The 17,414-nt window shown below is 42.6% G+C and overlaps 1 protein-coding gene across 2 annotated transcripts; it reads right to left on the reverse strand.

The window, feature by feature from the left end:
• Positions 1-4,159: 4,159 nt before the first annotated feature.
• Positions 4,160-16,797, reverse strand: RBM24 (RNA binding motif protein 24). Of its 2 annotated transcripts, none has more exons than XM_030881344.3 (4): positions 16,237-16,797; positions 14,996-15,119; positions 13,499-13,553; positions 4,160-6,778 (listed from the first exon to the last, which is right to left on the reverse strand). In XM_030881344.3, the coding sequence occupies exons 1-4, from the start codon at positions 16,402-16,404 to the stop codon at positions 6,415-6,417; spliced, it is 711 nt and encodes a 236-aa protein (XP_030737204.1). In that variant the 5' UTR covers positions 16,405-16,797; the 3' UTR covers positions 4,160-6,414. The 2 variants fall into 2 exon arrangements, with proteins under 2 accessions (XP_030737204.1, XP_060164273.1); XM_060308290.1 differs by lacking the exon at positions 16,237-16,797 and adding an exon at positions 16,038-16,136.
• Positions 16,798-17,414: the final 617 nt, after the last annotated feature.

A 17,414-nucleotide genomic window follows, 5' to 3' on the forward strand; every position in this document is an offset into this window, starting at 1 on the left:
TTGGTTTATGCCAAGCACATTGTTGATCACGATCAATGATAAGCATACGGAGTGTTTTTATTTAATTAATTAATTAATTTAATTGAGGTATAGTTGATTGCAATATTGTATGTTTCACCTGTATAACACAGTGTTTCACAATTTTAAAAGATTCTACTCCATTTATAGTTACTATAAAATATTGGCTGTATTTCCTGTGCTGGGCAGTATATCCTGTAGCTTATTTATTTTATACATAGTAGTTTGTACCCCTTAAACGATTATTCCTATGTTGCCCCTCCCCCTTCCCCTCTCCCCATCAGTAATAACCACTAGTTTGTTCTCTATGGGGAGTGTTTTAAAAATATTATTGATGAAGTAGCAATAGTGCAGAAAATCGGCATTAAATTTTTTAATATGGTTCCCCACTGATAAGCAGGTACAGAAAGTACAGTTAGATGTCAGGCTAAAGGTCCAAAGAGTGGATTCGGTTGTAATTGGGAATGAATCAAACATGTTCAGAGCAACGCTGAAAGCTTCCTCAGCCCCCTGGGATCTTCTACCCCCATTCTTCTCAGAATTCATACCTACGTGCAGGAATTTTGCCTCCACTAATTCAGTGGTCACTTGCTCATATGTCACAGGAGATTGAGGACAGGTGCTAAGGAACCCAGGGGAAGCGCATAGGGTTCACTAGAAAGAACAGGGTCAGGAAGCAGTGTGTTGAGGTGGTGGGTACAGAGGATGTGTTTTCAGGCCACCCCAACCTGAAATCCCGGTTCTGCACCATGCTGAATTTGTGGCTTTGGGCAGGCTGCTTACTGCTCGATGGGGATACCACTGCTTACCTTATGTTTAATGAGGATTACGTACACGCACCTGGTACACGGTGTGTGGTTAGTGGTGCAGGCCGCTTCCCTCGCATCCCTTTGCAAACTTGCTGTTATTTCTCCAAAGGCCCATCAACGGGAGCGACCAGCATCGCATCGAGGCAGAAGCAGCAAAGCACGTGCAAACACCGATGCGAAGAGCTCACCTTTCTCAGCCACAAATGACCTTTTCATACGTAGAAGGAAAGTATACTGGTTAGCAAGGTAAGTACATTTTCTTTAATCTTCCTCCTCTCTTTTCTGACTCGCTTGTCTGCTTAAAATGGAAAGTGAGGATAGATCAAAGAATTCCACTGTTCCTTATCCCTGGAGGCCCAAGGGCCCTGATGAAGCTCTATCTGATCCTACCAAAGGCACCATAATTGTCTGTTTCTACCAGCTTTCAGTTACAAAAAATATACTCCTTTTTCTTAAACATCTAAACCTTGCAAGCATAGTTCAAAAATTCAGCTGTTGTCCTGTCTTTTATTTAACTAGAAAACTAGATATCTAATTCGTGTCCTTTAAATGACCCCCCACCCTCTCACCCCCAGATGAAGTCTCCTGCCACCCAGCCAGCCCCTCTCCGGCTCTTGCCCACAGCAGCCCCCTTAGCGGCAAGTCCTCACCTCGTGCGATCCAGCCCACGTGACCCCCACTCCTTCATCTCCTCCCCTTTCACTTGTTTTTCAGGGAAGCTTGTTTCTTTTCTTCATTATTTTCTTCTACTTCCTTTGCACATCACTCTTTTCTCAAATTTCAAAATGTACATAAGCAAATGCAGGATGGAAGCGCGTACTCTAAGACTCTCCAAAGGCATCTTCTCTATCTCCTTCGCCTCACCTGAGGCACCTACGGCACAGGTGGCACAGCTAAGAGAGTATTCAGAAAGTAAACAAGTTCATACCTGGTTGGGACACAGTTTATGTTCAGATGAACATAGTTTAAAAATAGAGCTAAACCACAACTTTCTACTTGGCAAAACTATGTTTTTGTATTTCACGCTCATTTTGGAAGTCAGTCTGAGATATCTGTCCTTTTAGGAACACATTATCTGAACTTTTAAATGAAAAGAAATAATGATTGCTACTCAATTCCTGTTATGATGTAATCAGAATGACCTCTAAGTGTGGAAAAATGGAAGACAATGCACAGCCTCCAACTCACTTAAACTATATTGATAGTTTAGTGGTAGCAACTTGAATTTAAAAAATAATTGCATTCATCTTCTGGGAGTCAAGTGACTGGAAAGAAGGGTACTTTCTGAATAAGTTGGTCAAGAATGACCAAATGCTGTGCAATTTTGAGACAGAACTAATTTATGATATCAAAGCTAAAAATCCTTTTTCTTATCTAAAATTTCTAAAGTGCTTATACATGCATGTATTGTCTGATATCCTTCTCATTTTGATTTACGATTGAGATTTCAAAGTCTGGAATGTAAATGACTTAGCTAAAATCATTACTGAACTTCTAAAATTCAACTCAGAACAAATATCCAAAATGAAACCTCTTCTGTATGAAGTGCTTAAGCAAAACAAAGTAAGAATTTCCATGGAAACAGCCTGGAACTCTTGAAGGAAAAGAGAGGACAAAAGTAAGCATGAAAATGCATTTATTTATTTTTTGGTTCCTCTGTACCTCTGCCCCTGCAAACTTCAGGCTGTCATCTTAATGAACACTTTCAAGCCTCAGAGGGAATTAAGAAGAACAATATTTGACAGGAGTGAGGAAGGAGCTAAATATAGTTCCCCTGTGAGAGAAATATATTCCATAATCTTCTCCTCTCCCCTTCCTTCCCCTGAGCAATCTCTCCATCTTTCAATGTGATTTTTGTGCTGCTCTTGCTGTACAGCAAGTTTAGCTGTGACTTGGTTGGGACAGAACGAAGGTAACATCGTGAGATACTTTTGTCCTCTTTTGGGAGGATCATTTCATACCAGACAACTGCTGAGGTCAATTTCCAAATTAATATTGTATATATTCCCACAGTATAATTTCCATCTGCCTAATAGTTCAGAATTTCTAAAATGCTCTCATATCAGTTAACTCATTTGATCAGTACAGTCTGAGAGGTAAACAAATCAACTATGTTGAGTACTATCAGCTTACACGTTACCAGGACAGAAGGGTTCAAGATCACCCTGCTCGTAAGTAAAGAAACCAGAACTTAGCCAGCAATTTGGATCTCAGACCATTGCCTTCTCCGACTCTACAAATACAACTAACCTCCTGACCAAGGTAGACATTGTGTCATGGGTACTCTCCCCTCTTCATTAGAAATTAAGAACTTTTATTTATTTTAAAAATACATGCTTTAGCATTATAAAGTCAAAATCTCGCCCTCTCTATAACTGCTAATATTGATCAGTAAATACCTCCAAGAAAGGTATAGTCAGGGATCCATGGACTTTTGACTTCCCTGAGTATGGCTATTTCTGACAAGCTTTTCCCAGAACCTATTTTTAATCGATAAATCAAATAATGTTTCATTTTAAAGCTCAGCAATCAATACATGACTTACAGAGGACAAAAGTGACCTTTTGTAAATCTGAAACATTAAATGTTGAACTTGTCTTTTGAAATAATCATTGATGCATTGGCTGAATTAAGTAACTTAGAATATTATTTTACTGATCCAAGATAATACCTTGGGGTGCAATAAAATCTCTCCCCAGGGATATGGTGGTATCTATTTTCTTTGGAAAATTAAAGGCAGTTAAGGTTGGAGATGATGATGGCTCTAAATAGGATGATAGTTATCATCAAGTACAAAGTCTGGGACCTCCCTGGTGGTCCAGCAGTTTTGATTCCGTGCTTCCAATGCAGCGGACACCAGTTCCATCCCTGGTCAGGGAACTAAGATCCCACATGCCGTGAGGCCAAAAACAAACAAACAAACAAAAATAGAAAGCATGATGGAATCTGTTATTATAACTTTCTGCTGCTTATAATTTTTGAAAACTAATGGAATTCAATAAAAGATATCATATCATGCATTTGGGAAATATTAAGACCAAGGGACCAACAGACAATCCATTCCATAATTAACATAACATGTATACTTTAAGACAATATGACAGTCATTCATTTGATGTTCTAAGACACACATTATTAGATATGGACACATCATTGTGGACAAAAATTAAAAAATAGAAACATTCCAAGAGGTGACTTCCTCTTTGGTTAGCTTTCACTATAGGGCATTACAACAAGTGCTACCAGTAATCATTTATCTAGATAAATAGTAATATATTTGACTGTGCCAAGTAGTTGATATACTTTAATACTTAAATAACCATGTAAGATAGGTAGTACCGTCCAACATGATAGACGAGAAATCAGTAAAAACCTCACCCCAAAAGTGAACTACAAAAAGCAACGTGTTCCATTCACGTTGCTAGTACCTGGTACAGGCTAGCACCAAAGCTCAGTTTACCTGATCCCAGCATCACTGTGCTACCCCAGCTTCGAGTTGACTGTTCCCCTCCACAGCCCACTCCTTCCAAGCAACCTTCAGGTAACCAAGTATCACTGCCATGAATCGTCCTTTAGGGTTCACTATTGGGGGAGGACCTATATCATTTGCTAAATGTAACGCAGATACTGAGTTAATGAAATTTACTTAAAAGGTATAAAAGCAGGGCATCTGGGAAGCTTTCTGCTCACTGAAAATGTTACCTGTAAATCACAGCCATTAATTCTAGTTAAAAGGAGAAATCATTCCACTTTTACAACAAAATTAGAAACAACCAATGCAACAAAAGTTTTTAAAAATTATATTTAATACAAGTGAATAGATTAGAAGATCTGAAATGTTATAAAGCAATATACACAATGAATAAATAATTTGCACAGGAGAGTCATGTCTACATTACATAACACTGTCTAGTATGGGAATACTTAAAGTAAATCCAGTGATAATGGAGAAAGTCCATAAAAATGCTAACCTGTCTTCCCTTGTATGAAATTGTTCAAGTATAAAAATCCAATACAGTGTAAAATAGTATTCAATTTACTTTAAGAATAAAAATTGCAAGTATTGCAGTTTCAGAAGAAAAATGTAAAGCAGCATTTAAAAACTACATAAACTACATAAGAAGAGTGTTAAACTAATGAAGTACCAATAAATGAGAGCTACACAAGCAAAAATCAGAGAAGGAAGCATGAAACTAGCAATAGGTCCTGTTAAAAATTAAAAAAAAAACCCTAAAAACTAAAATAAACTAAAATGTGTTAATGTAAGAGTACTCTCTTATACAGTGCACATATGAATTTAAATAAATCCAAGTCAACATCTTTAGTTGAATAGGTTAATATTTAATATGCTACATCTAGACCTACTAAATAATTTATGCCATGAGATGAATACATAATTTTACAGTGTCACATCTAAAGTTCCTTTCTTTAGAGTGCAGCATAGTAAAACTTAAAAATAAATATCTTAAATAGCATTACTATTAAGGCACAGTATAAACCACATTATCATTAATTGTTGAAGAATTGTAATCTCAGTAACCTTGTTGTCTCATGTACTGTATTCACTAATAAATAGTTTTAAATATGACTCTGAAATAGATACTAAAAAGTGTAAAATTATTTAAAAAGGGAAAAAAATAAATGTCCTTAAGACAGTTCTTAAGGGTTTAGAGTCTGCAAACTTTGCCCGCCTTTAATCATTAAGCCACGAGTCGACACAATAAATAGAAAGAGAAGGCTGTTGTAGTAAAAGCCTGATCCTATTTCAGAATCAGAATTGCTGACACCAGCAGATACAAGTTTCCCAAAATTGAAACAGGATGGGGAGAGGGATTAGAATGTGACAAGCTCATCAAACAAGCACAAGTGATGTGTTCTTTCCAGAACTGTGTGTGTTATTGATTGTCTGTACAGCTGTTGCACCCATTCATTCCACATCACTTGTTTCACAGTCCCACTCATCCACTGGGTAGATGAGAAAATAGCTTTGGTGCCTGTCCACCATTTCACCCACTGCCATGCTCCTAGACTGATTGTTCGATGCCCATTTTTGAGAGTAAGAACATTACCTTCTTGAAAAAGTTCTCTAGGCCGTAGTGACTGCTAAAACTGACAATCAGTGCTTTCACCATTTTTTTTAAAAAAATCTGCTTTTAAATGTAATTCAAGCTACATATTGCTCACTCTGTATTCCCTGGTTCAACTGGATTCAAATAGCATTTTCTAACTGGTAAAAGGCAGTTTGCTTCCCTGATACTATAAAAAGAGCAAAAGTAAAAATCCCGTTATAAAAGTGAAGTTCCATTGTTCCTCCTGCCACCGTTTCGTCGCGGCCTTTTACTTACTCAGGCTCTTTGGGATTGACTTCCAAAACTGCGCCCACTCCCCCCCTCATTCTCATCTCTTTCACGTCTAGAACTACTACTGGAGTATTAAAAAAAATAATCATCATAATTCTGCTTCACAATAGCATAGCTTTTTTTTTTTTTTTTAAAGCTGTTAAGTCAATGTTAACTCTTATTAGCTACTGAAAATTGGGAAATCGGGAGGGAAAGAGGAAACAATTCGACTTTGATCAGGTTCTGGCCTATTGCATCCGATCTGTTTGCAGCTGCTGAGGCTGATACTGGCCAAAGGCAGCGGCGGCGGCAGCTGCGGCGGCGGCGGCGGCCGCGGTCCCAGGTGCGGCGGCGGTGATTGGCTGCTGCACCGCGTAGCCGTAGCCCCCGGCCGTGACGTAGCCAGCGGCAGCCGGGGAGGCTGCGTACGGGTACTGGTCGTAGGCGGCGGCGGCGGCGGCCGCTGCGGCGGCCGCCGAGTACTGTGCGTACGCGGCTCCCGTGTAGTCAATGTAAGGTGCGGTGGAGGCGGCCGCTGCGGTCGGCTGGACGTGCGGGATGACCACTCCAGGCTGCACAAAAGCCTGCGGATAGACATAGTGGGCAGGTATCCTGTCGAGAAACGGAAAACAGAGTCAGGCAGGAGTTGCCTCCTGCCTGGAGCATGGCTTCTTCCGAGATCAGACCAAACTCAAATTTAGTGGTTATTATGAGCATAGGGTTGCCACAATATCGACTTGCCAGTCACCTGTGAAAGTACTCTGGCGGGAGCCCAGATCATGGAGTGACCCAGAAGGAATTCAACAACGAAAATAGGATACCCTCCCTGCCAGAATTTTGATTCAGGATCATTTTGGAACCAAGAAATGGCATGGAGCCAAAGTTTGGAAAAATAAAGTTTCAGGAGGGCCTCGCACAGAGGAAGTATTTAATAAATGCTGAATTGAGTTAAGACTTGAGAAAATTTTGTGGTGAGTTCGTTCAACGAAAACGGTTTAGACAATAGAAAAATTCTTAACCGTGAAACCAGGAATCCAAAGGGAATCTGTGATCGTTCAATTCTATAAGGGTGATGGCCGGTTTCTCAAAAACTACAGTAAATTTCAACAAAAGCCGTATGTTTATTATCATGGCAACCCTACTGGAAATTGCTATGCAGACTCAGCACACATTAATCTCTCTGCAACCTCAGTCACCCTTATTAAAGATAATAATAATGAAAAGAGAAGCAGGCGCCAAAATAAAAAAGGAGTTTAAAAGATCACAAGTGTGGTAAACACAGCAGAATCACACTTCTCAAACGAACTGTAGTGCAGCTCACTCTATCACAAGAGGCTGTTGTGGGAAGCTACAGAAATGCTATTAACATTCATGGCAGTGATTCCCAAAGAGATGTGCAGCACGCTTTTGGTCTTTCTTTCTTTCTTTTTCTCCATTAAATTCATAAAGACACAAGGGTCAATCAAACCTGTTTGACTATCAGGCAACTGAAGGTCAGCCAGCTTGTTTATCTCTATGCAAGACAGACAGAAGGGGTTTTGGGGAAATGATGAGGTTGAGGGAAAAGGTAGGGTCAGGGAAACACAACTAAATATTTCTAAAATTAATATCAACTTAAAAGGATTACATAATAAGAGTAAGGAAACTTTTTTTTTTTGAGCATCTACTAAGTCTTGTTTTATCCTCTAACTCAACAGAAATAGATTTATTAGCATATCTGTTTTAAATCTTCCTTACTGGTAGATATTTTATACAAATCAATTCTATTATGGTGTATTATCCTGCAAAAGTTCTAGAAAGTGAAACAAAATTGAGTACCTTCTAAAATGATACATTCAGAGGTCACATACAAGACACACTCCAATGGCCTCACTTAAAAGTTAATTTTGTTAAAAAAAAAAGAAATCACAAGAGGTATTTTAAAAAACCCATGCATCTCAGTTCTCACTCTTGCGATTCATAACTGCCCAGTTAAAACGCTACTGTGAATATCTGATTTATTTTCATCCTTCTTTAGAATAATCTCCATCAAAACCCCCTGTATTTCTAAAAATATGACACCATAATGCCATCTGGTTGTTGCCAAAAGCAGCTTACAAGAAGTACAAGCACAAGTAACAATCTTTGAATTTTAAAGAACTCAAAACAGAAAACTTCATATTTAGATTATGAAAACATAAATTTTGCTTTGCCTTTTCAGAGTTTTACTGAAAGCACTCATTAACCAACATCCATGGAAAAGATGAATTTATCACAGAGGGTAGTGAACTTTGACCCCAATGATAAAAATACACTCAATTTTACTAGACTTGTAGATCTTTCCCAGTGCCAGGAGAAACGACGTCATCAAGTGTTTCTGAGGACACTTAGAGATGTTCTTAATTGCTTGTCAGAAACCAGACTCGTGGTCATGCACACACTCAGAACTTCTCTGCAGGTCAGGTGACTGGCTCGTTCAGAGCGACAGGTGTGGCTTTATGAAACACCGTCCCTGGAGGCCGCCGTGTCCACGATGTGCAGACACGGATAAGAAAGCCTTACTCATGCCAGTTTACATGTGGTGATGGACAGCAGGGGCTGCAGCCGGGCTATTTTTGATCCTGTCATGCGACAAGGGTTTCCAGCGGGTAAAATGTCTTTATAAGGCCAAAGTAAAACATCTATCAGCTCCAAAGGCCAGCCAGTATGAATCTCACTGATACTGAAACATTAACCCCTGTGCTCCCAAAGTTCCAAAGACAACACGACAGCTGCTAGGCTTGTATCTCTAAATAAAGGTGGTAACTGAAAATAAGTTTAGCCTACAAAAAGGCAGGATAAAAGTGTGTGTGTGTGTGTGTGTGTGTGTGTATGAAGAATGCTTTAAATGATACACAGGCAGCGTTGCTTACAGGACTCTTGTCTCTGCGTTTATTTTACATTAATAGTTTTCACTTGAAAATGCCAACCAATGAGTATAAAGTTCCTTAGACTATCAGAAACCTATATGAAGTCTGGCAAGGGTTAGGAAGCTATCTAGCAGGCAAATGAAACCCTAGACTTTTTAAGGCTTAGGGAAAGGAGAATCCAGAAGACCACGGAGAGACTAAAATAGTTCAGAAGGCAGGCAGAATCGGACTAAAGGGTGAGGCGGCACTTCTGAAGCAATTCCTGTATTAGGAGCTCTTTTAATAGCCTGAGGAGCCCATTAAGGCAATTTGGGAATCTCCCTCCTGCTAGAGAGCTACCAACATCCTTTCCCTCAGTGAATCACAGAATGTAAATGCCTAGCAGAAATAAAAACACCAGAGCAAAGCCGACACTTCGGACAACTTTCAAAGAAAATTTACTATGTTTTCCTTTTCTTCCTATCTCTTCAGGTCCCTCTGGCATCTCTCTGTGACTTTTGACATCCTAAAGGGTTTCCTCTTTCAACCTATCACATAAACTGCTGACACAGGCTGCATCTCATTCACTTGTTTAAAGTAACCTAGGTCCCTAACATCCTACCAAACTAAGTGCAAACTTCTTAAACTTTGGCATGCCAGGCCTTTTATACTTCTGGCTCCAAAATACTTTTTCCAGTATTTCTTCTCACCTTTCCTTGAACCCAGGTCAGCTGGGCTCCTCAATGTTTCCTGGACATACCATACACACCTAGAGCTTCACCTTCGCTCGCGACATCCCTCTGTCAGGGATGCCAATCCTCACTCCATCTCTACCTGTTGAAATCGCAATCCTATCTATCCTAGCTCTACCACTCACCATGTGTAAAGCCTTCAGGAATTTGCTTCACCTTTTTAGTCTCATGTATTTCTCATAAGTGAAATGAACCTAATATTTCCAATCCTAGTATTTCCAACTCTGAATTGCTGTGCATTAAATAAAATTATCTATGTGAAGAGCCTACAGTGAGGAATATATTCATTGCAAGAGTTCCCTATCCTCCATCATAGTTTAAAATCTAGGTCAACTTCTACCTCTTTCATGAAGACTTCCTGGATCCCACCAACCTGATGTCTCTCTGCCTTATCTGAAGCCATATAGACAGCCCTTCTGGGCGCTTCTCAGTTTTCTTACTAGATTATAAGAGAGAGCTGAGTTGTGTCTTTCAGACTACAGCTTGACACAGAGGAAAGAACATGGCTTTGGAGGCCATGATTCGGAACCTAGAACCAGACTCTATCACTTAGTAGTCCCTGAGGGAAGTTAATTAACCTCTCTGCATCTCAATTTTTCACCCATGGAAAGGACATTAACAGTGCCTTCATCAAATAATTACTGTGATAATTAAATTATATAATTTATGTAAATCCCTTATCAGTACCAGGCAAGTAGCAGGTGTTCAGTTAATGTTAATTACTGTCCCTTCTGCTCCACTTAGTGGACAGTATAATACTTATTATGCGTTAACACAACTAGAGTAAAACTTAGCACTTAAAGGAGTACTAAGTGCTAAGGTTAGCACTTGAAGGAGTACTCCTTTAAACTTAGCACTTAAAGGAGTACTAAGTGCTAAGTACCAAGTACTAAGTGCTAAATATTTACTAAGTAAATATTTAAGTGTATTTCAACCTGATCTAAACTAGCCCAGAATTTTCTACTCAAGATCCATAGGCTCTCCTCTCCAACGTTTCAATAAGAAAATGATTCTTTCAAATATAAAATATTTATAAGATATTGTTTAGCAAATCCACAAATTTGTGTACATCTGCCCACTGTGTTACATCAGAAATTCCTTCAGGCCAAGGTTTTTCTCTTTAAAGGCCCAGAGTAATCTGGGGGCCATTTAAAGACCATATAAAAAAATAGTTCCTAGAATTTCAAACAAATCAAGTAAGATTAAAAATTCTCAGGCTTCTTTCCAGGCCTAAAAATAAGAACATGTGGCATCAAATAGAATTTAGGATGACCAGGTGTGAGTTGTTAGGTACAGACTCCGGGAATTAGAGCAGTGTTAAGAATCCCTTAAAAAAGAAAGAGAAGCCTTGCTTGGTCTATTTGGAATGCTATCTATTTCTAATCAAGTTCAAACAATTTATGCAAACAGTAATAATCCCCATCCTTTATAAAGACAGCTAATATTAGAAGGGATGAAAAACCAAAGGTTACTATCAAAATATGCTTCATTTAAAATTTCCATATGACACATCTTATTCTGGTTGTTATTGCCCTCGTGCTACTTTCTTAAGGATCTATAAGGACTACCACAGCCTGTCCAAATTTCTATTCTAGCTCTCAAGACCCTCCATAAGAGTTTGGTTTCTCCACGCACTGAGTCTTGTCTCCTCTTTGCCTTTGCTGAGCCTCCCCTCATCTTACACCCTTTAGACGTGTCCCTTCTTCCTTTTACCTGTCCAGGACCTACCCACTGGTCCAAGTCTAGCTCCAGTCCTCACAAAGCCTTGTCCAACTCCTCCAACTCACCTATTTTCTTGCTCTTCTGAATTCCTTTTATACTTAAAATAATACCAAGTAATTTAGCAGATAATAGGTCCTGATTCGTTTGTGTTAGTTTGGCTTCCCCAACTAAAGTGCCATCGCCTTATTTTGTACCATCCACTGGCACAGAGAGAACTACTCATATGCTAATACCGGTTGATCAGTTTAGCTGTATTAACAACTGTCTCAAGATTATGCACGTGAGATCATGACTAAGTTCACCATCACTTCTTAAGATGTATGTTCTCGTCCCCAGTTCTACCTTAAACATAGTCGAGACTAATGAGGGGGGATCCACAGAAGTAGTTGGACCCATCAGCCCACTGTTTATCATCAGTATCCGGAATGGTTTGGATGTGGCACTGATAAATCGTTATGGGTATACGAAGGCCCTTTCTAATCATATTGGACAGAAGACTCTTCTACGGCTTCAAAAAAAGTAAGGGTTGTCAGTAAGTGAGATCTCGATATGGTAAAGGGAAGGTTATAAAGAAGGTATTCGTGGAAAGTATAACTTGACTCTTCCGAGTCCAATTATTATTACTTTTTTGGATCTATACTTGGAGACACATAAGGTAGACATCTGTCTTTGTAGGTAGAATCCAACCTTCCAGGTTACACATGTAGATGTTCAGGTGCTAAGCTAGAGAAGAAACTATTGTCGAGGATGAAACACTTCTAAACAGTTAGAATATTTAAAAAGAGAGTGTAAATCTCTGGCATTAGAGACACAACCATGTTGATCAGGTAGAAAACAGCCAAATCAGACCCTAGGTGTTTGGAATAAATTGAGGTAGGTGGGGATCTCCCACCCATATCGTGTCTGAATGGAAGGGAACTGGGGGAGCTTGGATGAGGAAAGCGGGTAATCACAGAACCCACAGAACACAAATATAAGCAGGCCGTTCACCTGAGTCAGGTCTGAAGGTGAAAGTCAGTGCTACTCTACTCAAAAACCTGGCCAGTGTTAATGAAATCGGATGAGAGTTGTTGAACCTTTACATTAGAAGGCCTAGAAGTGGATATACATTGCCAAAGAAAGAACCCCATTCCCAGAAAAACACCCCAGTAAAACAGAAACTTAGGACATGCAAGCGATGAATCTGTATTCTCACAGAGGGAAATCACACCATTTAGCACTCACTACAAAAATATGGTTAAATGGAAGTCACAGGCTACAGCTTAAAAGCAAGGAATAAAAAGGCCCTTTGCTTCCCATGGCAAAGTCAAAAGTCAACACCCGTCAACACCACCACCAAAACCAAAAACACAAAGAGCCCCTTCCCCGAGGAAAAGAAAACACTTTCACTACAGCTCTTTTCATAAGTAAAAAAGCACACAGTTTAGCTATCAACACCACTTCATGACTGTAATAAATAAAATAAAGCACACGGAGGTCTACTGACTATTGTGAAAAATAAAACAACAGCAACATCCATGCATCGTTAATCACCATCTGAGCTTGTGTGTCTGAGTCTACTGGTTACAGAGTTTAATTCCAAACAGAACTATTCCACCTCTTATCATCGTATCCTTCTGATCAGTTAGCTTAACTGTATACGAGCCCTGTCAGGTTAGAAAGAGATAAATACAATTGAGTCAAGTTGAACAGTAGTAATGGTGTTGGGACACAATCGTCTGGTACACAAGTCATACCTGGTATTTTTGTTTTGTTTTGTTTTGTTAATCATGAGCTCAAATGTGTCTGTTTTGGAGGCTGCATACTTGGTCAGATAACTTGACTCATCTAAAAATGTTTATTTTATCAGCATTCAAAATACACAAACATATATAAATATGTATAACCGGGAATAATCTGTGACATGATGGTCTTATCTGGATATAAAAAAGAGGCAGGTTAACAAATGATATCCATATTGAAACTGAGGAGGGCCTGATGAATTGACTTACCCAAAAGGTCTTTGTATAAGGGCTGGATGAAGCTGTTGAACACCAAAGGCAAAACCTAACAATAAAACATACCACATTCTCTATTTGTGCATGGTTAGGCATTTATTACTTCTACACATAAATTGCAATCACACCTTTCACTTAGAAAAGGTAATCATTCTTTTAATACTTTAGAGAAAATAGTATACATATTTTTAAAAGTCATTTTACTAATGTTGTTGTTGATCTAAATAAAAATTTTAATAGGCTACAAGTGGAAACTAAAAATGATCTGCAAAGTTTAGTTGACAGACACAGAATAAGACCTTAGAAAATCAGACATAGAGAAAGTTCTTGTGGAATGAAACCAAGAACAATAGGACTCGATAATGAAGTTACATGTCACAAATCTTCCTACAATTCTGAATCATGATCTATAAAAAAGCCTTTTTAATTTGGAACATTCTGGAATGCTTTGGACAATGCTTTGTAAGGTTCTGGATTTTACAGATTATAGTATTAAAAATTCACAAAACAAACTCTTCTTTTCTGGATAGCGTACACAGACACACACACACACACACACACTGTATTAGACAAATACATGTTTTTCAATGCTCACAAATATTTGCACATGCACTCCCTTTCTTGACAACCTAGTTTCCTAGTAAATCTGTTTGAAGTGTCCACCTCTTTCCAAAATTTCAGATGCACAGACTTAAGAATGAAGAGTACACAACTTACTCAAAATTGCATGCCCAAGAAAAAGATTATATTTGTTCAAGAGTCGATTCACAATTATTTGTGCTCGTGCACAGGGCAGTGTTGTAAACCATTCAAGAGGTCATGTTTTCACATAAACAAAATTCTCTCCCTTTTGGTGACTAATAGCTATGTGACTTTGAAGTAAACCCCTTCTCATCTCTGCATCAGTTTCTTCATCTGTGACATAAGGGTCCTGGAGTGCATGAAATCTCTTCATCCTCTTTCATTACTAATATATTCTGGGACTTTATTTTGAACATTTACCAGCCAGGCACCACCACCCCTATGCTTCTCTTGGCTCAGTGTTCCAGCTGAATTGCCCGCTCTGAACACAGGGCAACGGGTGGCAAAAGGAGAGACAACACTAAGAAGTATAACCAGCTGGAGTTGACACATTTGGCCCATAGCACCCACATGTGAATGATCTACAAGTGGCTAAAAACCAGAAAGTGGAGAGTGAACTATGATTGTATATAGGAAACAGATGAGTCAAGCTCAAGCCTGGGTGTGTGCAAACTGAACTGACCCCCAAGATCTATTTTTTGCCCACAGGTACATTTCAAGTCAGGAAAGGAGTGTTTACAACTCTCATCTACCTTTAATGCCTTGGTAGAATAACCAGCCACAGCTCACCTTTACTAAACATCTACAGATTCTCAGGGAACTAGTGTCTTCCCAATCAGGGATTCATTCTATTCAGAAGTGGGGGGGGGGTCTCTAGTTGGGGGTGGGGCGTCGAGGGACATTGCTCACCTGGTTGCATGATCCTTGGTTTTGCTCCCAAGTATGCCAGATTCACATTGGCCTTCCTGCCATCAATGATGGGGTTGGGATCCTTGCAGGCTCTTTCGGCAGCAGCCCGGTCAGCCATGGTGACCTTAGCAACATACACACACAGACATACACACAAAGCTCTAAATCAACCCCTGAAGAAACCAACAATCGCACTGGAGAAGTCATTCCTGTTAATAAAACTGAGGGGCGGGGGGTCTTAAACTTTTTCTTTCTTTCTTTTTTTTGGGGGGGGGGCTGGAACTTATCCCTTGATCCTCCATCCAAAACAAAACAAAACAAAAGAAGAAAACAGAAAGGAGGAAAGAAAGAAACACCGCCTTTTCACCCCCCAAAGTTCTAAGGGTGCTAGTAGGGCCTAGCAGAGATTTGGAAGCCTGAATTCTGTCTTAGAACTCCTCCAGATTCCCCCTCCGCCGACCATTCCCCAGGTCCCTACCCGGCCTGAGAGGCACTGTTTGCTTTAAAGAAAGACTAGCCTCACATCCGGCCGGTGTTCCCAACCCCGCAAACACTCCCCAGCGACAATAGCTATTGTCCTACGCTGGGGCTCCCGGCTCCTCGGCAAATGAATTTGCTCGCTGAAATCTCCAGGAAGGTTACTATGCTCTCTTTCATTTCGGCAAAGAAAGAGCCAGAGGTTCATCTTTTAAAAGAACTCATCTTTGCAATTAAAAAAGGGGTGGGGAGGGGTGGCATAAGAAGAAAAGCCCCAGACCTCCTGGGGTGTCCCCTCCCTGCCCCAGCCGGAATGCCAGGAAGACACACATATTTTTACAAAGCAACAGCGCGCTTAACGACCAGCCTCCAACCCGGGAGTGCAATTCTTAGGGGCTACGGCCCCTCCCTCCCAGACCTCCGCACCCCCAAATCCGGCAGTCATCACAGTTCTCTCCCTCCACCCCTGCTCCGCCTGTCCCCCGACACCGCAGCGCTCTCGGTCCCCTCGGAACCCCGCGAGGCAGGCGCCGGCCCTCCCTCCCCAGCTCCGCCGCGCGCAAACTTTCAGTTCAGCCGGGAGCGAAGAGGCAGTGCTGGTCACGTCCGCTGGGGTCCTCGCGCGGCCACGCCGAGCCCCTCACTCCCAACTCCGACCCCTCGGGCCAAGCGCCACTCTGTCCCTCCCCGCCCCCGTGGTCCTCTGTTTCCCCGCCGAGCTCTTTATCGCCCCCTCCACCACCATCCCCATCCGCGCAACTTACAAATCCATAGCCCCGGGACTTGCCCGTCTGCCGGTCGGTGATGACCACCGCCTCCTCGATCTCGCCGAAGACCTCGAAGTACTTGCGCAGGCTGGCGTCCGTGGTGTGGTAGGGTAGCCCCCCGACGAAGATCTTGGTGTACGTCGTGTCCTTCTGGGTCGTGTGCATCTTCGCGCCCGCCCCGCGGCTCGGGCTCCGGCTCCGGCTGCGGCTGCGGCTGGGGCAGCGGCTGCGCCTCCTCCTCCGGCTCCGCGTCTCCCGCACTCTTGCGCGGCCGCCGGGGGCTGCGGGCGAGCCCGGGGGCGAGGACGGCGGCGAGGCGGGGGCGAGCGGCCGGGGTCGGCCGAGGGCGCGGGGCGCGCGGCTGCCGAAGTCGCCAGCAGCCCCGGAGACCTGACTTCGCTCTCTCCTCCCGCCCCCCCTGCCGGTCACGGTACAAATTCTCCGGATCGTCTGGGTTAGGCTCCGGTTCTGTAGGATGTGCAAACGGTTTCCACTCACCCGGCGGGGAGGCCAAAGCTGAAAAGGGAGGGTGGTCCTCAAGCGAAGAACTGGGTGCGTTTAGAGGTAGATTTTTCTTCCCTAGAAATTAGGTAGGTGTCTCGGGTGCGGCGCGGGGAGGGTCGGCGGTGACAGCGTCCGGGCGCGGAGGTGGGCGGGCGGGGGGCGAGGCGGCGGAGCCCGGGGCGGGGGACTCCGCGCGCTTCAGCTCGGGTTCCGTCCCTCCCGCCGCGGAAGCTGGAAGACAAGTGGCGAGGACGGCTCTCCCCCTCTCTGCTCCCTTCCCCCGCTGGCCGGGGGTCGGCGCCTGGCTGGGGAGGGGGCGGGCCGGACGCCTGCGATTGGCCGCGGCCGCACCTGGGGCGCCCTGCGCCGCCGCCCCCCAGCTGTTGGGAACAGCTGCTTCTCTCCCCGCGCGGCGCGGCGCGGCGCTGGGCCGCCGGGCTCGGGCACTGGAGCCGGCGCTGGGGTAGGGCTGGGGAGGGCTGGAGGCGGCTTGGCTCTCGGCGTCGCCTGCCCTAACCCGTCAAAGTCCTAGGGACTCGGCGCGGCCCCAGCCAGGACCCGGGTCGCGGGGACTGCGCCCGAACTGGGAGTTGTGTCGCTTTCCAAAACGGCGACGCGAGGTCTTTGCGCTCGGCCTAGGCGACAGGGCCGGCGACCCGGACTGACGAGCT

The sequence above is a fragment of the Globicephala melas genome, chromosome 11 (genome assembly GCF_963455315.2).
Source record: "Globicephala melas chromosome 11, mGloMel1.2, whole genome shotgun sequence".
Classification (NCBI taxonomy): Eukaryota; Metazoa; Chordata; class Mammalia; order Artiodactyla; family Delphinidae; genus Globicephala; species Globicephala melas.